We start from the raw sequence: 23,892 nt of genomic DNA on the forward strand, positions 1-23,892 counted from the left end.
TAATACATTTATTTGTCTTCTTTTTATCTCCATCGTCACTTCAGTATCTTGTTTAGTCTTTTATTTACTTTTGACTTTTCTCTTCCACATTGGTGCTTTCAAAGCTGTTAATAATGATGGTCTCACTAAAAGCATCCTAATAGAAAAACATAGGTAATTTTCTTTTATGATTGATTGATATAGAGGGCCCATGCTTATTTTAATCATAGGGCACTTTAGGTATCAACTGCTCAGTTTGATTTAGGGCATGTCAGCATGTCTTTGCTATCGTAATGACGAGAAAAGTACACCTTGCTAGGTTTGAAACACTCAAAAGGCATGTATTAATTATTTTAATTAGTTAGGGGTGTGTTTTAAGTGTAATAAATCAATCGGCATGTCACTTGCCCTTCTGTTTAAGAGCCAGGTGCGCTCTGACTTTTTGGCTAAATGCTATTTTCAACGCTTCTCAGCAAAGGAAACTGACCTGCTCATTGACGCTGTGCTTGAGCAGATAATTTACGTAATGAGCATTGCAATGCCTTGCACTGGGTGTAAGTTATGGCCCTTTTACATCCCTGTGTTCTCTGCTGATTTTTTCCCAACACTGCATCACTCCATCACGTCGCTGTCTGAAATGTCATCAATCAACCAAACTTGTACCCACTCCCTTCCCTTCACAACATCCCATAATAGGACGCCTGTTTGTGGTGCTTCAAATTCAGCGCAATGTACTTCTGAGCCGTGTGTTTTCTTTTCTGACAGCCGTCCACACTATAGCCTTTTTGAAGACCATCAGGGCATCTCTGGGCCGGTCAGGTCCCATTTCCGGCGCGGGCGTGCAGCTCAGAGCCGCTGCCGCCGTTAATCAGCCCCACGCGAGCCGACACACACCTCAGAGCCTACTGTCACTCTGAATGTTTGCCGAAGACCATGAGGTCCGGCTTTAGAGCGGTCCGGAGCCAAAGCACCCTCCTCCTGCACCTTCAGCCAGCTATCCGCGGCTTACCGGCCTGTCAGCGGAAAGCAAAACACATCCGCAGCTATTAGCATCATTAGCGCGCTAAACTGTTTTCAGAAATAATATCAAAGAGTATGAAGTGCTGTCTTTCCTCACTGCTGTCTGACCACGGCTTCAGCTCACTGAGTTTATGAAGGAAAATTAGAATGATATCTTTAAACTGTTCATTTTAAATTTAAAACAAAAGACAAAATGATAATTTAATTTGAATTCCTTATCTGGACAGTGAGTGTTTATTTACTAATAAGATATTAGAATTACACCTGTAGTAATGGATAATGGATGTGAGTGTGAGAACATGATGTACACTGTATGGACAAAAGTATTAAGACACCTGCTTATTTATTGTTTCTTTCAGAAATCTTTACTGTTTTGGGAAGACTTTCTATTAGATTTCAGAACATTGCTGTGAAGATCTGATTGCACTCAGTTACAAGAGCAAGAGTAAGGTTGGAGCTCCATGATTCTACTGGAAGAAAGAGATAGGGTGAGATTTGAAGAGAGAGAGAGTGAGAGTGGAAGAAAAAGAGGGTGAGAGTAGGATAGAGAGATAGGGTGAGAGTGGAATAGAGAGTGACAAGCGAGAGAGATAGGATGTGAGAGAGAGATAGAGAGAAAGGGTGAGAGTGTAAAAGAGAGAGAAAGGGTGAGGGTGAGAGTGGAAGAGAGAGAGGGTGATAATAGAAGAGAGAGAAATAGGGGAAGAGGGGAAGAGAGAGAAATAGGGTGAGAGTGGAAGAGAAAGAGTGTGAGAGTGGAAGAGAGAGAGAGAAAGGGTAGTATAGAGAGAGAGGGTGAGAATAGAAGAGAGAGAAATAGGGTGAGAGTGGAAGAGAGATAGATAGGGTAAGAGTGGAAGAGAGAGAGGGTGAGAGTGGAAGAGAGAAGAAAGGGTAAAAGTAGGATAGAGAGAGAGGGTGGAAGTGTAAGCGGAGAAATAAGGTGTGAGATAGAGAGAAAGGGTGAGAGTGAAAGAGAGAGAAATAGGGTGTGAGATAGAGAGAAAGGGTAAGAGTGGAAGAGAGAGAGAAAGGGTGAGAGTGAAAGAGAAAGAGGGTGAGAGTGGAAGCGAGAGAGATAGCATGTGAGAGAGAGAGATAGAGAGAAAGGGTGGGAGTGGAAGCAAGAAAGATAGGGTGTGAGTGAGAGAGAGAGAGAGAGAGAGAGAGAGGGTGAGAGACGAAGGGAGAGAGGGTGAGAGGGGAAAGAGAGAGAGAGAAATGGTGAGAGTGGAGGAGAGAGAGGATGAAATTCATCTGACATGTAGATTAAACTTTGGCAGAGTGTAGTATTTGTAAGGTATCCCAGAATGCAGTGGTGCATACCCCAGATTGAGAAGTGAACAATGCGTGGCAGGGCTGAAGGTGGCTCCTCTCTCAGCGGACTTGTAAATTCAATTTAGCCTGAAATTTGTATTACGTTAAAGAAAGCTATAAAAGAGTGATTATTTCCCCTATGCATAAATACACACCAGTTCTGGCACATCTAGGCACTCTGGGTTTGTTTTTAAAACTCAGATTTGCGGGTCGTGTTTTGGCGGTCAGCGTGGTATGTATGTGTGTGTGTGTGTGTGTGTGTGTGTGCATGGTCTGTGTTGAGACTTTATGAGGGTAAAGTTTGATTTCTGTGGAATAACAGTGGATGGTGTGGGGTCTGAGATGTTTTCTGATGTACTTTAGGTGAATGGCCACATTTCTTCCTGTCTGTTGACCCTGTATAATAACATATTTGTGTGTGTGTGTGTGTGTTTGCCTGTGTGTGTGTATAAGTTAGTCTTAAATTCCATAGTGTATAGATTGGTGTGTGTATGTGTAACGTTTTACCTGTGTGAATATTATTGTCTAGGATCTCCACTTCTTTCTCCAGAATATGTTCTGCATATGTTCCAATGGTACCTGTAGTTTTTACAGTATGAACTCTCTTACTGGTGAGAAAAAAATAATATTAAATAATTGATTAGGTGATTAGGTACCAAAAACATTGATACAGTACTGTATGTCCTCAGGTCCTTTATTATCCACGTAATTGATAAAAGAGGTGGGACTAAATTTGCAGCATCACAGGCAAACATCCAACAGTATGGAGAGAGATTAAACCATAACCACAATTTTATTTGTTTTCTTTTTCCAGTATTTTGCATTATTCGCCTCAATTCCAGAGCAATCAAGAGCATAAGAAAATAACAAATTAGTTAAAAAATATTCACTCCTGAATGATTTATAGTCACATAGACACTGAACATTTAAATAAATGTACAAATAAGAGATAGAGGATAAAGTATAACAATAAGTATTACAAATAATTCAATTCATTACTGTATAATTAGATCCACAACACGGCCTCATCATGTAAACAGGAATATTTCTACAGAACTACATATGTTAAGTTACTGTGTCTGCATCCTAACTCACACTTCTTTTTATCACTGAAGCATCTACACTAAATAATACAGTTCTAATGGTGACTAGTTCACACTATGTAGTGTGGTGGTGTGTGGTTTGGGACACAGCACCGCTACTCTAAAACATCAGACAGAAGAAGTTTAAGCAACCCTTAAGACTCACCCCTTATTAGTGTCACACTGGTGAAGCAGGCAGGCAGAGTTTATGCTAGATTTTTGATGGTCAGTAATGACCCTGTGCGTCTGCACAGCTCAAGCTACAAGGACACTTGTTTTTCTATACAGTGATAAAAAACATTTTTCTTCTTTTGTGGATCTGCAATCTAAGGGCTTAATTTAATTAGTTAAATATAACAGACACATCAAGGTTTTAAATAAGTTAAAGATATTATAAGAAAAAAGTTAGCAGGATCAGTCTAAATCTTAGATTCAGAATGATATGGGCAACTCTTGAGTTACATTTTAATGATACAGAGGTAGTGTGTATTTAATTTGTGTAATGCACATGTAGTGCAAGTTTAACTCATCTTGGCATCTTGTCTCATCAACGGCATCTCAGCATCGAGTTGTAGAGGTTCCTAATTATGTCCTGCGATAATCCATCCCATGCAGCTTAAATATTCTCCAATTCAGTTAGAGATGTGACTGACCATGACATAGCATCTGCATCTCCAATACAAGATGAGTGTTGTCTTGTTGGAAAATGGCACTAGAGGTTATATTTAAAAAAAAAAGTAGGGCCACTGGTTGCATTGGTTGTCTAAAATGTCTGAAACAAATACCACCCACGTTTAATAATTATTTTTGGTATGATTTTATTTGCTTGATTTTTACACAGCAAGGACATTAATATCCTGAAATTGCATGAAAACACACAAACACACACACACACACATGAAACCTAGGTCACTCAATCTGCCCTGCCTGTGTGGGTGTAGGGTTTCACCCTGTATTGAATGGCCTCAATAGCAAGCTGCTGTGAGTGAAGGAGGGCAGTGCGTTCTGAAGGTTCATTAGGAGAGAGAGAGAGAGAGTTTTATTTGAGTAAGAATAGAAGCCACTCTCTCTCCTTCAGTGAAAACGGACCTCGGGCCTCACGTTCGGACTGAGTGGACAATACGGGGGCGGAGTTCGGGGATAAAATGTCCGCTAAGTGATTGGACAGGAAGATCCTAATAGGTGCCAAAGGTGGCCATTGTCTGTGTCCTGAGGGACGAGAGAGAGTGTGTATTGATGTCGAGCTAATGCGACTACTTTAAGGCCCATTATATAGATGAGCTGGAGATATGTTTCATGGTACAGTTAGCTGTAGGTGTTGCTTAGGGTACACACAAACACACACACACACGCACACACTCAGGCCAGCGGTTAAATGTTTAAGTGGATGAAGAGGCAAAGGACTGTGACCCGGCAGGGCTGTAATGAGATGGGTTAATGAAGCTCGAGACACTGGAGATCAGTACAGCTCTTAAGTACTGTTTATCTACCTGTAATATATCTGGGCAACCTCTATGTTCTGTAGTACTGTAGGACTTCTGAACTTTTAATTAGGTCTCTTTCTGTGACTTTTATGCAAGTATGGCATATGTATGCCAGTCATGGTGGGGGTTTTGATTTTTCAGCATTTTACTATAAATATTTTTTATTTTAGTTTAAAATGGGACACTGTGGTAAGTTGTACGTAATCATCTCGTCATGATGTTAATACATTTGTACTCTACATATGAATTATGTATGATCATATGCAGTAAAAGACAGAACAGTATGTTTTTACCATAAACCCATCAAGGTCTATTCAGACCTTAGAACTATTGTCATAATCCCCCCAGTGTTCTGTATTCGACTGTCAATCCCTTTTGAGGGTTATATACAGACCTGGGAACCTTTGACCGAATCTCTATAGTTTGAACTTCTTTGTTCTGTCACATATCCTACATAGCTGTCCACGTTTATAATTTTGCGCTTGTGTGTCTGAGATTCGCTATGCAGTTTATCCCACAAAAACAGAGAGGCAGGTGTGTGTGTGTCCAGTGCGCAGTGGCTAACTGGCTTTCATGACTGCGTTGTTTAAATAGTTAAGTCGAATGCAAGTATATCTACGCTGATGACTGTGGTGGTCTGAAAGTGAAGTCTCCCATTCAATGTCTGGCATAACGGCTATGTGAAATGTAAATGATGTGCTTGTGAACACACAGGTCAGTCTTCTCTGCTAAAAAGCGCAGAAGCACTGCGCCTTTAAAATGTCAATCCATCGAGATCAAAGTGCACCTGGTTGATTGGTTTGTTGCATGTTACGCACAAAACACACCCATGATTAGCATTAGTTTTAGTAACAATAAATTAGTACATGCCTTTTTTTGTTTTAAGCTGCAAAAAGTGTACTTTTCCCGTTGTTACGATAGCAAACACACATAGAGCTGCATGGGGCATGGTTGATGGCTCCTAGTAATTACAATCCACATTGCAGAAAAAACACATGGCTATCTTCTTAAGGCTTTCTCTTTTCAGCCTTATTTTCTAATTAATTTTGGGTCTTAGAGAGTCTGAAACTTTACATCATAAAATGTAAAACATGGTGTTTTATGTTTAAAAAAACTACAGGGACTGTGTTAACTGCTTCATAATTACAACATATAAACGTGTCATTTGGTTATGAGTTCCCAAACTTTAATTTGTCTGTATGCCTCTCTCTGGTTTTCTTTTTATCTCACATATGTTAAATTCCTCTCTCTCTCTCTCTCTCTCTCTCTCTCTCTCTCTATCTTACTCTTTCTCTCTCCCAGTTTGAAGGCTGTAATAAGGCTTTTTCTCGTTTGGAAAATCTGAAGATTCACCTGCGGAGTCACACTGGAGAGAAGCCGTATCTGTGCCAGCACCCGGGCTGCCAGAAAGCTTTCAGCAACTCCAGCGACAGAGCCAAGCACCAGCGCACACACCTGGACACTGTAAGAGCACAGCAACCTGTGTGTGTGTGCGTGTGTGTGTGTGTGTGTGTGTGTGTGGATGTAGGCCTGGGAGCTGTAGATTTTTTATGAAAATTTGTGAATGGGCTCTTATTGAATGTTGTTTGTTGGGTTGTATGTTCATTTATTGGTTGATGTGATTACAGGTTCTCTTTTACTGATCTATAAATTATTTAATAAGTACCTGACAGTCATTATTAGCAGTTATTATTAGGCTTAATTTTAGTCCAGGGTAAGAGTTTTAACTTGGTTAGGCAGGTAAGGTTAAGGGTTATATTTAAAATTAGGTTTAATTTTGAGGTTAGAGTCAGGCTTAAGGTTGAGGTTAAAGCAAAATGGTAAAATATCCAGATTTCAGTGTCTTGTTGATGCATAGACCCCTCTAAACCCTCTTTTTTCCTTGGCACAAAGTGATGAATGATTAAGTTATTGATTTTTTGGTCAAAGGTAAAAGCACAATGCTTTCACAGACAGTTAATGTGATGGCGCCCTCTGTGCTGATGAGATGGAACCGCAGATACAGGCCATTTAACACTGCGCTCCGTTAGAGAGAGTAATGCAACATTGAGTGCAGAGAGAGATAGACAGAGAGGAAGACAGAGAGGGATGTAGAGAGAGAGAGACAGAGCGAGTAATGTAGCAGTAGATGCTCTGTGTAGCTACCGTGCTAAGCTATGGCTAATTAGCCCCACGTCTCCACACACCCAACACAACACACGCTTCATATATACAGTGAAAAAATCACTCACTGTAATGAGATTGGGTCACCAAGCGTTTTTTCTTCTCTTCTCTCTCCTTTTTTCCACACCTTTCCAGCTCTCTGTTCACAGTGACTGCATGGTGTTGCTGAGGGAAAACAAACACGCTAGCAGGCCGCTAGTAAAAACAGTTATTAAGCGAGCGGTAGAAGGTAGGAAAGGAGAGCTCGTAAAGGAAAGCTATCCACTTTCACTTTAATGGCCACTTCTGTGTGAGAAAAGAGCTGAACCAGATCAGGAGAAAATGCGTGTCCTAACAGAACTGCACACTGTGGACCGTGTAGTTTATTTCGTTTTAGCTAATCTGTTGACGGACAAAAGCATCTCTGGGATTTAGGTCAGTGCTGCTCGTGTCAGGGTCTGCTGGTAGATCTTACTCTCCTTTTTCATTGTAAGTAATGTTTGCTGACAACATCAGTAAATTAGACATAGAACTTTAATTTATTATGCTTAACGTTAAATTAATCTATCTAATGTTTTTGTTAAACCAATTGCTTGCTAGATCTACATTTACATTCAGGTGAAAAAAAAACAGAAAAAATAGAAAATTAGATGGAGAAAGAAAATCCAGTGGCCAGTTAATCACAATATATAATTTACAAGTTTATCTAATGTATCCAGGGGAATGACTACACACTGATGGTGAAATTTAGAAACTAGGGGACACTCCCAGTATGCAAATAGACTGTGCCAGAAACCAATACAAAAGAAGCTGCAACACACTAACTCTTTTTGAATGTATATGTATCTGCAAATGTTCCCCTAACTAATAATTATAATGTTCCCCTAACTAATAACAATTGAGTAATTTTTTAAATAATTAATTTTGGCATAAAGCAGATCTTAGAAGTTCAAACTAATTGTTAGTTTATCGTGTAAGGGTTTTAGTTTATTTTATACATTTAAATATGCTCTAAATTAGTACAGTATTGGAATAAAACAACAAAAAACTGTGTACATTGCTTTTAAAATAGTTTTAGTGGATATAAAATGCAGGCTAACCATGTTGATTTGTTTTTACTTAAAATTTTTCGTATGGCTGCACAAAATACAAAAAAATGACATTGCTATATATTTTTTTTCATGTAATATATTGGGATATAAAACATAACTTAATATTAATGATGAATTCAGTACTTCTAGATAAGATGAGATCTATCTGTCTATCTATCTATCCATCCATCCATCCATCCATTTGAACTCTTGCTCTTGTCACTGAATGCAATTTAAAGCCTTGTCTAAAATCGAGAAACAGTTACAAAACAAAACTCCAACAAAAGCAGATTTTTTTTCAGTGTAAACACTTCGAATTCAGCGTGGATGAAAGGTTTTGTTTTTCTTTTTGAGTTGAGCTGAGTTAAGTTGTCAAATTTACTGAACTGTCCTTTTCTTCTTTTTTCCTGCTGTAAACTCTCAGCTAAAAGGTATGTTTCTTTATTTCCTTTCCCACTTAAACTTTATTTCACATTTCTCTTTAAACTTCTTGAAACAGATCAAATAAATTGTGTAATTATTTCTTTTAGAAATATATATTTTTGGAATAAAAGACTATGCTCTTATTCTGCATTCTATGCTTTTCTGTTTTAGAAACCGTACGCCTGTCAGATCCCCGGCTGCACCAAGCGCTACACGGACCCCAGCTCTCTACGCAAGCACGTCAAAATCCACTCAGCCAAAGAGCAGCAGGTGCGTAGGAAGGTAAGCTCTCTGGGTGGCAGAGTGAAACGGAGAAAAACTGCACTTTAAAAAAAAACAATTTTCTGTACCACAAATATAGCACATCAGCCAAGACATGTTTAAAAGTATGTCATACACAATCAGAAACCACATGAGCCAACAAGCAAGTCTGTTACAGATTACTGTACACCTTCACTCACACTGAGGAGAGAGTGTGATGCTTTCCATGACTTGTAGCAACATTAGATTGTTTAAGCTGCAGCTCATAACTAAAGAAGCAAACCTCAGATAGATAGATAGATAGATAGATCGATAGATCGATAGATAGATAGATAGATAGATAGATAGATAGATAGATAGATAGATAGATAGATAGATAGATAGATAGATAGATAGATAGATGAAAGAGACTTTATTGATCCCGAAGGAAATTTAGCAGTCAGTAGCAGGTACACAACACAGTAGAAACAAACAATAAGTGTAGTACAATACAAGAGCACATTGAGGGATATAAGACTCTTAACTATAAAATAAAATTCTAAACTGAGACTTAAAAATATATACATAAATATATAAATACAAAAACTTTAAAAAGTGTGGAAGTAATCAGTCGTAGATATTAGGTAGTGCAGTAAAAGAAGAGATATGTTTAAACATAAACACTAAAATACATCTCAGCTGATCAACTAACTACACTCCGGTTCAATGGTTTAACCCTTGTGTGGTGTTCGGGTCTGTGGGACCCGTTTTCATTTTTCATCAAATGATACTAAAAAAATATTTTTTCGAACTCAAACTCATTGGCATTGGCTCTTTTTTTTTGTGGAAAACATATATCAAAACACATCATTTTCGATAAACACACACTGTACACCCCCCCTATACATTTATATTACATACAGTATGTTTGGCCAAGGGCTATTAAACATTGCTTCATTTGTAAATTTGAAACTAAACAAATTTTCTACTCATATCTTGAGTTTAATTCATTTTCTTTTACATTTTATTAAAAAAACTAATAAAAAAGAGTAGCACTTTTTAAAAGAAATGTAACATAAGAAAGGTAAAGGGCAAATATTAACCATGTAAGCTGTTTATATTGCTTGCAATTTAGGTGACGCAAGCATGTGTAAATCATTTTAATGTAAAATTGCTTAACTTTGCTGAATCGAATACAAGTAACAAAGTAAACGAGTAACACAAATATGAACACCACACAAGGGTTAAGAACATACCTAATGTTTCTGGTTTTGATTGACATAAGATTCCAAGTTCAATAAATAACCTGAAATTGCCCAAAGTTCAATGAACAAAAGTTAGTGGTAAACTACTAGAGTTTTTTAATTAAAAAACTAACTAGAATGAACTAAAAACTTAAAAAACATGTTTTTTAGGGAACAAATCATTGGTTAACAACTTCCAGCTGAAGTTGAAGTAAATAAAGCTTTGAAACATGATGCACAGCATTTACAATTTATAAAGCCTTGATCTATATAAAAACAGTGTTTAACACACTGTGTTACTGCACTCCTTATTGCATTTACATTTTACACAACAGTGCACATGTGGATTGTGTGGATCAGTGTGTCACTGTGAAGGCCAAACAACACACAGAATCTGACATTTTCAGTTCTCATTTGATGCAGTTTAATATGTGCTATTAAAATCTGATACATATTCTATACGTGGCAGTAGGTCTAAACAGCCAAGTAGTATTTCTTGCAGCTTTTACATTACGCCAAACCAAAAGCAGGTCACATGACCATTGCTTTTTTTTTCTGTTCAGACGAATGTTAGATAAGAATGACATTATAATAACAAGATAATGCGAACGTTTAAAAAGAACAATGGATGTGAAGGAGATGTAGCAAAGTTCTTTAGTGCTATGAATCTTGAACCATGGTTCAGTCCCTGCAATAGACTTTCAGATATAAAAAAATGCCCTTAATATGTGGTAACACCTAAAGGTGTGTACACATAGGAGATTTTACACACTGTGGGTTCACCAAACTAACAGGGTGTCAAATTCTGTATTTCTCAATATTTCTTCTTATATATTTGGAAAATACAAGGAAAAGATATGCAGTTCACTTAAAAGCATTTTCTGAAACCGTAGAGTCTGTCCACTGGTCAGTTTTAGGAAAGTACAGAAAAATTGGAAACCCAAAATATTTGGCCAAACATCAAAATATATATATTTTTGCCATTTTAAGCTCAGTTTTTATGGTTGTCAAATGTTCTGTTCATCCCTACAACTGACCACAGTAAATGAAAAGATAATTAATAATTTCTACTGACCAGTGACTTGATTAATTTCCTAAAGTCTTGTTGTAGAGTTTACTTTAATGGAGTAATTAAAATTATTTTAAACGGTTATATAACAGCTTTTTCTTTAAAAAACAAACAAAAAAAAGCATTTACGTTATTTCATTTAATTGTTCAGTGGTGAAAAGAAGTGGCGAAATAAATTAAACCTGTGAAAACTGCATTTGCTGTGTGGTATTCGGGATTTTTAGCTTTTGGCAAATAGTTTATTTTGTTTGGTTTTGGTTTCAGACAAAAATGTTAATTTCAGGGCATCTCTAGTCGGTTTCACACTAAACATAGACGGATGCACAAATCCACCAATTGCAGATGATAAACATACGTATCCACCACATAGAAACAACGAGAGACCGTAGATGAGTTATCTAACTATGCTGTTTTATTACTAAAATATCAATAAATCATCCAGAAACTGATCTAATTTGATGAGCCAGCGCTTTTGGCATCAAACACAGAGGGTTGACACTCCCCCTCTCATATCCACTGCTGTACTAAATCAGATCGCAGGTAGCTCTCGGCTGCACTGATTTGTGCTGCAGTTCTGTGAGGAACAATATCCAGTAGGTATCTTTCATGGTCAATTGCGTCCTTTCACGGCTAGCTGCAGTTGGTTTTTATTTAGGTTTGTCTTTGAAATTCATTGCCCCCAACAATACATCAGCACTGACCGCACTGCGGCATTCTACACGACAGAGAGTGCATTTCTCATTAAAGCACGCAAATACGAACAGAATGGCCTCATTGTTGCGCGCGGCTAAGTGGCGGCTGGATGACGATGCGTTCCTTTCGCTAAGCATCGCAAAGGGGAAACACATGTGAGCGTGAGCCGATGTTAATAAGCCGCTGAGTGCAAAACCCCGCCAGCCAGATGTGGTGGACAAATGTCAAACAAAGCCTCTTTCCCTGTCTATCTCGTGGTGTCGTGCTGAGGAAAGATGAAACACACTCCTCCGCCGCTTTCCGATGAATGCCTGGAAAGCACTCTATATGGAGAAATGCATTGGGACACCTGCTTGTTAATGGCTTGTTCTCAAATTAAAGGTATAATAATAAATGTTTGTTTTTTTCTGTCTGTCTCTACTATCCAGGGAAGACTTTCTGCTAGATTTTGGAGCATTGCTGTGTGGTTTCAATTGCATTCAATGACTAAGAGATTTTAAAGAGCCAAGGCCCTATCGTACACTTGTGCAAGGTGCATCGCAATGCTCTCTCTTGCTATGTTACACCCCGCCAAGAGTCTTGGGCCCACGCCATTAAAATAGACTCAGAGTTTAAGAATAAGGTGCGCCACTGACTGAAGTAAACCTAGAAAACAGTCAATCGTCAGAGTCTATTCCTATAGGTGTGCCCAGTGCCTGTTCACAGAGCTGCAGAGAGCAAACCTGACTTTTAACTCAAAAATAAACAGAATAAAGAATAAAATAACATTGCTGTTCCATTAAATGAGCCTCTGGTGTACCTTCACAGCATGAACGAGCAGGTCAGTATCTTTGCCGAGATGCACAAAGCTCTGCACTCTTCAAGGGAATGGCAACTGGTACACTGATTGGTTTATTTTACTTCATACCCAAATACACCCATGATTAAATAAGAGAATTATTACATGCTTTTTACATGTCTTGAGCCACGCAAGGCTTATTTTTTATGCCCTCACGATACCAAAGACACAGTATAGATCACTAAAATAGGGCCCTTAGAGTTAGTAAGGTCAGGATATTTTTAATTAATTAATTAATTTATTTATTATTCTTTATTTAACTTTTTATTTACAATGGGAGCCTGGCAAAAGCAGACTTATATATATAAATATATATATATATATATATATATATATATATATATATATATTCCCCTCTGGCATAATCTAAGTAGGAAATTTCAACTGGAATACTCAAACTGATCTAACTATAAGTCAGATTTTTGATAGTTCAACATGACTGCATTGCCCATCAGCAGTAGTAAAAGCATTGATATTATACAGATTATTATCATTAATTATTTGTTCTTGTCTCATTAAATCAGTCATCTAACACACAGTATTGTTTATTTTCTTTTTGTGGACATTGAAACAATGTGTTATAAAACAATGTGTTGTCAACTGGTATCACTAACATTGCACACCTGTGAAAATCTAACAAAAAGTGGGTGTATTTTGGCTGGATTAAAAACATGGCCAAATAACTGTGAAATATTTAGTGTACAACGTGTTTAAAAAACTGTTTTTTTAAGGTTTTGAAATAGTGTTCAATTATTTGTATTTATATTGATTTTTAAATGGAAAAGTGTCAACTTGGATGTGATATAGTCTGACTTCTGAGGTAAATGGAATACAGCATTAGGCATGGTGTCAATTTTGTTTATTTATCTGCTCCAGAGAGTGCTATTATGTTGGCAATACTTCTACTGTATAAGGAAAATACAAGATGTGTGTGTGTGCATTTGCACATCTGTGTTTTTAACATATAAGGGCAGTTTCCCTGACAGGGTTTGAACCTAGTCTTGGACTACACAGGATTTACTGAACTGAAGGTTTAAAAAAGTCCCTTTTTCCCTTTATCCCTGTCAGTGAAACTAAACCCATAGTGAGTTTAGCTATTACTATATTTTACTCTAACTTTAACTTAAACTACAAAAGCCATGGCACTCTTCAATGTCTTCTTTGTTCCAGCGTTAGTTTGTATTATGGTCTAGCCAGCAGCAAACACGCTGATTGTCCACTTTCATTCCGCCATTTCCAATATTCCGACAGCAATCAGCGCTTTTATTTTGAAATCTCGACATCTGCTCAAATTTATTTCAGAATTGCATAAATAAAAAAATAGCTTTTTAAAGTTCTTGTCACGCCTGGTTTAAAGCATCTTCTGTTCAGCACAATCATGCCCAGATGTACTGTCAGCCCGAATGAATTTTATATCGGCATCGTTTTTGTTAAAAATCTCTGCCCATGCTAAAGTGTGAGCTTTCAATGGCAATCAGAATGCAGTGAGAAACACATGGCACTACAGTCTCTAAACAAATGTCATCTGTCACTCAAACGTCCGATCACAGCCTCTGTTGGGTTGCATTACGGAGGAAACACTGAAGAAAGCTGGCAAGCAAACTGGCCTGATGGTGGTGATGGAGGTTTCCCAACATGTAAGCAATGTGTCACGGCTACATGGGATTTCCAGAGAATGTGGAAACATGCTGCCCATCAAAAAGAGCTTTGGGTACAAGTGGCATTCTTATGGTTTTCACTGTTACAGTTCAATGAAAGAGAAATCAAAGACAAAGTTCATCAAAGTGCCCTTTATTTTATTTCCATTTCTTTTTCAAATTATCGTTAAAAAATAACAGATTGAAGCCCTTCTGGTCCAAAACACCTGATCATTTCGAGTGCCAGTCAATCCTAAAATCACAACAGGAGAAGAACAAAAGAACAGGTGTGATGTTTTAAGACAACTGTCAATAAGACCAATATTCACAGTGTTTAATACTGTTATATTACTATACTAATATGTGTACATTTTTTCTTGATAAAATGTTGGCAATATGTGTGTAAAACATATTTAATCATATGGACATTAGATCTTCATGTGATCATACAATTAAGGGATAATAATTGAAAGAGGGGTGAGATAACTAAACAATTAGAATAAAATACATTTCATTTATTCATAAAAAAGACTTCCACTTTTATACTTTGTTTCATTTACTTTAGAGGTTGGATGTCAGAAATGGGAAATGACATCACATTCCAGTTGAGCATTCTGATAAATGTACACTATTAAAACACTTAACTTAAGCTTTGGCAGTTTACAATTCTGGTTTAACAATTCTGTATTGTTATTTTATGGGTAATGAATGACCATTTTAGAAACATATTTTAAATCATTGATGAAATCTGTTAAAAACCTCAATAGCAGTTTGTAATAATGACTCAAAAATGCAAAATTTTGGTCTTGTTTTGGCTATTATGCCTGTTCACATCTCCATATTTAGGTGCGGCTTTCCCGCTAGCATGTTTACTCACAAGCTGCACAAGCAGCAACCTGATTGGCTATTTTTGTAAAAAAAAAAAAAAAAAAAGGCGGGACTTTAAACTTTTGAATGGACGCCCACCCATTAATACAGCTCTCAGTGCCATGTACCCTTATTAATATGTTCTCTGCCTCAATATTGACCATTCTGTAATCTTAGTAAGAAAAGCCCATTAACATGTTGATTTTGATTAAAATCATTGCTTTATTGTATTTTATTGTGTTTATTTATTGATAAAGTATTTCAGTATGAGTTTATAAATGTTTTTGTAATTAATTGTTTATTGCTCTTTGAATGGGTGTAATTGCTTTGTTATGCTATTAGATTATCATTATACTAATGGAATAAAATTACAAAAGGTCACTTATTCAAAATTATTTTATCAGAATTGCCATTTCTGGGGCGATATATCATCCTACAAAAACAGTTACAGTGACAGGCCTGGTTTATGTTAAAAAACACTGTTCTACCCACTACCCAACAACAAAGCTTGCTGATAACCTAAAGCCAGTCCTTACACAACTATTATGGGTTACATTTGTAAACTCCATGCATTGTGGGATACCCATGCAGTGTTAACAGTTTTGAAGGGCTGGTTTGTGCGTGGGTTTTCCCCTTCCCCTCTATCTGCATGTTTCCAATCAGAGGTTCTTGTCCGTGGTGGAGAATCATTCCTCTCCAAAGCCGTCATTTCCTACACCGCGCTGCGGCGAAGTGTCGCCGCAAAAATTGATGTGTTTCTTTACTGAAGACTTTTGCTTGGTTCCCATCCAGTTTACACAAATGTCTCTCCATTCTGCTGTCCCTCCTCATCTCCCTGCCACTGTAGCTTCCTTGTGCTGGAATGGAAGCCATGTTGTGATGGGATTATATTTTTTCAATGTGAATTCCTGCCTGGTTCTCTGCTTAAAATGAAAATGGACAGGGCTGACGTCAGCACTGCATACAACACAGCTGAGCATTTCAGTGGAAAATAAAGTCAAAAAAGAGTTTTGCTTTGGATTACAGATTTCTAATACGTGAATTCATACGTTAGTTAATTCAAATGTTTTTTTTTTTTTTGTGCAATTTCCAACCCTGGTCTTGGAATACCACTCCCATGCAAACCAGTCAGCTAACCACCAATCCTTTCTGTAGTTGAAATAAATGTGTTGGAAACATTTGCCTTAGTAGATATATTTTACAAATTAATTTTAGCATGGAAGTTCATAGCATAGATCCTGCCCACAATATTGTACTAGGTTGTGATCATCATATCTTCATTACTTATTAACCTAACCTGTCTGTATCTTTGATTGACAGCTAAGAGCCTGCCCACATCTGGAGCCGGACACTCTAAGCGAATGTCTGTCTGTTCAGCACCTACATGGCCCTGCCCACCCTCAGCATCTGCACTGCCCCGCCCCCTCACAGCACACACTTAATGGAAAGGATGGTCGTTCCCCTGCCCTGGGCCAGGATATCTTTACAGGTATACATTTAAATACTCTACTATAACTAGGCTTAAATAATGGCTGTTCATTCAAAGTTTCTTGTGAAATCAGAGGGTTCTGTCATTGTAGTAAAAAAATATATTGAATGAAACTCTGCTGCTTCACAGCTCAGTGAAATAGTTGATACATTAAGCATTCTTTTCAGGCATTTGGAAGTTTTTAACCCACTATTTAGCATTATACAAACTGATGCACACATCTGCCTCAAAACATATTGAGATGTCATAAAGTATTAAAGTAGACTAGATATTTTGCGGCACTGGATTTTCAGAAATCACTTCAACTCTCTGAATTTTAAGTTGAGTCGAGTCTCATTCTCTAAAGCCAAGCCTAAGTCTAATTTCAGATCTCTGAGGTGTGAGCTCAAGTCAAGGATCAAGTGTTTGACATACAAGTTTAAGGCAAGTTGTGAGGTGTAAAACACAAGTTAAGGTTAGAGTCTTAAAATACAGGTCTGAGTCAAGTCTCAAGTGTTTGAGGGTCAAATTGTATTGCATCTCCTAAGATTCTTGAGTCTCTGGAGAGTAGACAGGGGCCAGGTCTTGAGTATCTAATGTGTGAGCCTGGATTAGTGGTTAAATCAATTACAAACCCAAGTCACATATTGACTGTCTGAAGTATGAGCCAGGATCATGTCTCAAATCAATGAAGTGTTAGCCAGAGTTAAGTCTTAAGTCTCTGAAGTGTGAGCCAGGATCATGTCTCGAGTCTCTGTGGTATGAACCTGAGTCAAGTTTGGAGTTTCTGAGGTGTGAGCTAGGGTCAGTTCTGGAGTCTCTGAGGTGTGAGCCTAGGTCAAGTCTTGAGTCTCTGGAGTGAAAGCCATAGCCAGGTCTGTGAGTCTGGCTGGGTCAAGTCTAAAATCTCTAAAGTGCGAGCCAGGGTCATACCTCAGATCTCTGGAGTGTATGCCAGAGTCAAGTCTTGAGTCAATGAGGTATGGGCCAGGGTCAAGTTTCGAGTCAATGAAGCATAACCTTGAATCTTATCTCAAGGCTCTGAAGTGTGAGCCATGGTCACTTCAAGCAAAGTCTGTGAGTTAAGTTCAGTAGGGTATAAACCCAAGTCACATTTTGACTCTGAAGTATGAACCTCAACTTGAGTCATGTCTCAAGCCTCTGAAGTGTGAGCCAAGGTCAAGTCTTAAATCTCTGAGAACTTGAGTACAAGTCCCAGTCTCTGTGCTGAGCAGTGTGGCTTGAAGACGAGCCTATCAATTTCTCTTCTGTGTATTTTACGTTTCAGATGAAGTGTAAAACGTCCAGCTGAAGTTCACTTCGACACAAGAGTCAGGAGTACATCCAATAGCAGAGTACTTCACGATCTCCAAACCCAAATGAGCTGCGATTTAACAGCTCGGAATGGACATGGCAGAATAAAAAGGGTTTAATGTTATGAAGACCATATGCTGTAGTAATATTGCAAACATCTGCAGTAGGCAGCTGCATGTGAATTTTCCCATGATGCCTCCTGTGGCCTGTGAAGAGTTATACACACAAATAGCAGACGATAACCTAAAAGTACCTGAAGTTATGGGCTAGAACACGGTGTAGCATCAGGACAGAGGTCAGCGGTTAATTCAGAGCCTGTAACTGTTGTTTTCCCTCTGGCAAGCAATAGCAATAATTCAAGGCCCTTTCTCCAGAATGCTTTGCTGTTTATTGGTTCCAGTCCTGTGTAAAGTGTAGTGGGGTGCCAGAATCACTACTATAGTAAATGGTACATTGAATGGTGATTATAAAAAAAATTGGACAGTAATAACTTACATGTGTACTACCTTTAAGTGTGAGAGGTACCTGGAGCTACATGTGCAGTAGTGCTATCTGTGCAATTTGCAGGACAATTGCAGCTTTCTTGAGCGCTAAAGCAGAACAGGGCACAGCTCGCTCGGCCAAATCGTCCTCATTCCTCCGCGTGCCAGCAAGGAGCATCTTTTTAAAAGCCTTGGCTCTGGTTCTGGCTCTGTTTCCCTCGGTTCAAAGCGGACAGCTTGCTGCTTCTATGTGCAAATGGCTTTAGCCCGGAGCAGCTGTTGTGTTCTTTTGGCTGTTTGTTCTTTTTTGGTTTGTTCTTGCTGTGGTCAGAGCTAGCCAAGACGCTGCATGTAATGGCATTCAGGATGACTCTGCCTGCTACACGCTGCTTTGTTCCACAGCCAACAAAGAGAGAGAGAGAGGATCTGCTAGACTGCAGCTTAAGACTGCAAATACTCTGGTGCTCTGACCAGTTGGGACACACTCTGTGTGCATTTGCATTAACACTCTTTATTAGAAACCACTTTATTAGAAACCCCTACCTTGCACTTCAACTTGTTGGCACTTTTTGTTTTTTGAACATATGTAAAAATCTGGACATTTGATCTTTATGTAATCAATAATTAAAGACAATAATTAAGAGAAATATTTTTTATTACTAAGCACATAAAACTAAATAAATATTTTAAACGTAAGTCATTTCTGTTGATCCTTGTATGTGGATGACTGATTTAACAAGACACTAATAGATACAGAGAAGTGATATACAACTATATAAAACTAATAACACTACTTCATTTACTACTATTAATGTTCGGGATAGCCATATTAAATTCTAAACTTGGGGTTCATAAGATTCTCCAGATTTTCCAAGGAGAAAATATGACTTTTCTTGAGTGTTAAGAGTGGATCACCATGGCCAAATCCAACGAGATCTCTGAGATCTTCAGAAAAAAGAGTATAGATGCAGGTTACTTGCTGATGTCTGTAAGTTTTGTTATTTAGGGTCCTCTCTCTAGTGTGAATGGGTAATTGCACTGAGCATGCGGAATAATTTTAAACTGGGTGGGTGTGATGCGGTCTTCTTTCAGAGCGGAGGAATCCGATTCCAGGTTATGTTCAGCAGTCAGAAAGAGAGAGAGAGAGCGTACTCAGTCAGAAACTTCACTAATTCGTTTCTTTGTATTTTACTATGAGTGAATGAGCTACTGAGGTCTGAGTTTCCTCTTCTGAAGTCTCCATTGCTCCACCAGCCGCTCGCGTTTAGTAAAACTGAGCCGGATCCTCTTTTAGAGGCTGTGCGTGTGACATAAGTACGTAAAGACGCGTGACGTGGCCAGAAGAACTCGACCCTCAAAAAGCGACCCGACACCCCAGTTTTTAGAATGAATATATTAGGCTTAGCAGAGATGCTCGTTCCAATACACTGGTACCATTAAACACAATATTGTATTCCTTTTCCACTCAGAAAGGCTTCTGCTTTCAGTTTAGAAACAAAATAATACGGACTGACACTTTTTAAAATAGATTCAAATCTGATAACTGAAACCACTTTAGGAGGTGGTCTGAGACGCATTTAAATTTGATAGAAATCAGATTTTCAAACCTCTTACAGATGTGATCTGTGAGGTGATTAGAATGTAGGTGAAGGGAATGAGCTCACCTATGTGCAGGATTGTGTCTTTTTTCTGTATTATTCCACCAACAATGTTTAAGTGAAAAAGCAAGATAGAAATATTAACTTTCTGCTAAACTGATACTTTAATGAGAATTATGTGGGCGTGATTTAATATTCTAATTAACACTTTATTGGTATCCCACTGTCCAGCACTCCCTGGCTTTTGCAACACTAACAGCCTCAGGATTACTCAAGATTAGGCCTGTCAATATATAGTGTGATGAGTAGATAATACAATTATTGTGACAGGCTATTCAAAATGCTTCTTATAGGGTCAAGTGAGCAGCACACTGAACACTCTCTCACTCCCTCAGTATCAGATCAGATGACCTAAACAGTGCGATACTTTAAAGAACCTGGGCCCAGAACAATGTGAGTGAAGCGGAGAGAAGCCAGCGCTGCAGACCCCGCTGTGCTCACTCGCTAAAACATTCTCCAGCTTTTATGTGGCGATGCATTAAAGACGGTACAGCTTCAGTTCACTTTACTGCAGGGTCGGCATCCAGGGAACAGTCACTGGGAAGGCTGGCAGCACCGGCTGGGTGAATAAAAAGATGAAGAAACAGACGACAGGCAGGCTTAGAGGGAGATGTGTACAAATGTTTGTGGACACCCCTTAGATGTATGCATTATTCCGCATCTTTAGGTTAAAAACCATTCCTGACTCAACTTGTCTAATCCCTATAGAGAAGTATTACTAATAAAATAGGAAAATCTTTGGAGCACATAAACAGACAATGGCACGCCATTGTTGAGTCATGGCACAGAGGAACTGTGTTCTTTGTAATGATGGAGCTCTTGTCTTCAACATGACGAATGTTAAATGTAATCAGATTCTCACAGCTAAAATCTGTACAGAGCTTGTCCTGTATAGTAGAGACAGTTACTCCAATAAAAAGCAGGATAAGCCCCTTATTATGAATACACTTGATTTTTGAAGTAAACGCAAAGGAGCAGATGTCCCCATGCTTTTGTCCGTATAGTGTACATTTACATGACTGTAAGATAAATCCGTTTTCTCTAGTTTGCACTGATCCACAGTGCAAGAAATAGAATGTCCCATCCATGGGCATCTCCCATAATTGACATCATTACATATTGTCATGAGAACACTGGTCAGCGTCTCTCACAAGACAACACCTCTCAACCTATAGAGGTAACACACACACATGCACATCCTACATCCTGCTTTGGGTCCATCATTACAGATGCAAGCTAGAGACACTGACCCTGTGTTGAAAGATTGGCTACATCTGGCATAAGTGGGAAAATTGTGTAAATTCGAATTTTCGCCAAACTAATGCTTTAACAACAGCCCTATTTCACGGCTTTCATAGAAGCTGAGCAGTTTTATGTAGAAACTCCACCGTCAGCGCGATTAACCTGCTGCTGTCTCTCCGAGGCATCGCTCCCCTCGCTCTCCTCCGCTGGAGCGCTGCGTAAAAGCTGAAACAATCTCAGCCATTACCCGCTGAGTGTTTCCCGTTGTAGTAGCAGATGTTGGGGCTAAAGGGGGAGAGCATTTAAAGGCCTTTGATGGATGATTTCGGAGTAATGAATCAAGCATGTAACCAGTTCAGAAAGCTGTCAGATAGGCCCAGAGCAGCTGGAGCCAAACGGGAAAACCAGGAGCCGCTACGTGCTGGACAGCCAGCACTGTGCCGTCCGCCCCCAGGGGCTTCTGGGAAAATAATCACAGGAGCGGAGTAGCAGAGGAGGAGAAACGAGGGAACCACTGTAGCATTTCAGCGTTTCAGGCTGCAGGAGAAGCCGAGGGAGCGGAGGATCCTCTGAACAGCGCAGTCGTCCGTGATTTGGCGCGGTGTCCGTGCAGCAGTATATAATATGTGGGTTAGGACAGTGTTTATATCCCAGTTCAGTCTCATGCACTTTGCTGTTTTTTCCATTAGGCACGCTGGACAAAGCTGATGCATCCTTCTTTTTTACACCTTAATGTTCAGCCTGCCAGGTGAAACAGGCACAGCTGTGTATCAGTAACATAAATGTGTCAGTAAGTCACTAGCTAGACTGATCTCTTTCCTGGACAAATACTGAAAGAAGCACGCTCTTCAGGCTACCAGCTCTGTGCTCCAGCTTACTGGTGTTCACTACAGTAAGATACTGTTGGTCATCTTCTTTTTTGTTGTAAATTCTGCACCACTGGCTTTCCTGAGTCTTCGACAGTGTAATGATGTGGACGTATTATTTATTTTATATTCATGTAATATTAGTCATTTTTTAGCCCAGTTTTAGTAATTTTTCAATTCCCACCTATCAACAGAGCTTACTAGCTAACACTAGCTAGTTAGCATAAACTTGGACACACTGGAAACTCATCTCTGTGGAGTCAAACACTTGTCTTGTACTGTCCTGCCTGAAGAAAAATTAGAACAGCACTTTATCTGAGGAGCTCCTGCTGCTGTTCCTCATGAGTGTTCTGTATCAGTGTTTTTAAGTGTGGCTGATTTTAATACTGTATTGCCTCTAATGGCTTCAATAATAACATATTGTACATTGATATTGATAGTGTCTTACTTGTGCAACAGAGCTTTTGAGAAATATATATTTTAAATAATTAAACATTGAGTTATTGGAAACTAATATGGAACTATTTAAAATATTTAGTTTTGAAAAGGAAGCCGTGTTAAAGTTGTTGGTGTATCTCGTTTTAAGGTCTTGTTTATATTCTTCAGCAGTTTCATTCTTCTGCTAATGAAGTCTGATCCCTTCATATATTTAAAGCCTTAGTGTTTTATATTATATGTACTCCTAACAGTATACGTAGGTCAGAAAGCTATATAAAATCCCAGTCATGCAAAAAAAATAATAATAATATAATATTTTTTAAAAATATACCATGATATACTGTGAAACAATCAGAATCTTGAAAAATACAGTGATATACATTTTTGATCATACCGCCCAGCACTAGTGTGAGGGCTAGCATGTACTTAACATGAAGCAATTCACATAAAGCTCCACCACATCTTCTCGAACCACTGCTAATGCAACACACTTGAAGATAACACTAGCTACCAGTTATTTTACCTCAGCTAGCAGAGTCCTACACTGACTAACATCTTGCTGAGTCAAGAGGGGAAAGAGAGGGTCATCACACCCACCCACAGAGACTCCAAACCACTGATTTTATCTTCAGCCTCCAAGTGAAAGGTCCAACACAGCTACATACAGCAGGAAGCGTCATATATGCTCTTTAAAATAGTGCTACAAATGGTTCTTTAAGCAAAGGCCATAGAATATAACTATGGTTCTAGAAAAAAAGAGATGTGTGTGGAGTGTGAAAAACTCTTTTTAAAAATTGTACATTGTTACACTAATGCTCTTAGGTTTGTGTGTTTATTTATAGTGTCTATGGTGACTTTGGTGTAATGTTGGAGATGTTGTGCTTTTTCACAAGATATGAATATATCAGGATTTTTCAGATTATGTAAAGAACATTAGTCTCTTAAAAGCATAAATTATGATGGTGAGCTATTTTTTATACTTTATATACGTTGCTTAAGTGTCTGGGGTGTGATAGAACATATGACATAATTTACATGTAAGTGTGCTTTATTTCCCAATAAGGTTTGATGTAGACATACACTTCATTAACAGATTTATTGACTTTTTTTTAATCTGTTGCCTTCCTTCGTATGCATATAAACTTCTTAATCCATATAATAGGGTTTAATATGATGTTGGCCCACCCTTTGCAGCTATAACAGCTTTAATTCTTCTGAGAAAGCTTTCCACAAGGTTTAGGAGTGTGTTTATGGGAATTTTGACCATTTTCAGGAGCACATTTGTGAGGATAAGAATG

The 23,892-nt window shown here is 38.5% G+C and overlaps 1 protein-coding gene across 2 annotated transcripts in view; it reads left to right on the top strand.

Moving 5' to 3' along the window:
* LOC103028180 (zinc finger protein GLIS1) overlaps positions 1–23,892 on the top strand; it is a 149,222-nt gene that overhangs the window by 100,909 nt on the left and 24,421 nt on the right. Inside the window, exons 8-10 of one of the 2 annotated variants that reach the window (XM_022670238.2) lie at positions 6,185–6,346; positions 8,710–8,820; positions 16,447–16,615. In XM_022670238.2, the coding sequence (XP_022525959.2) occupies positions 6,185–6,346; positions 8,710–8,820; positions 16,447–16,615 (442 nt within the window). The remainder of the gene's footprint in view (positions 1–6,184; positions 6,347–8,709; positions 8,821–16,446; positions 16,616–23,892) is intronic. The other variant, XM_049485580.1, reaches the window with a different exon arrangement.

Source organism: Astyanax mexicanus, chromosome 12, assembly GCF_023375975.1.
Source record: "Astyanax mexicanus isolate ESR-SI-001 chromosome 12, AstMex3_surface, whole genome shotgun sequence".
Lineage (NCBI taxonomy): Eukaryota > Metazoa > Chordata > Actinopteri > Characiformes > Acestrorhamphidae > Astyanax > Astyanax mexicanus.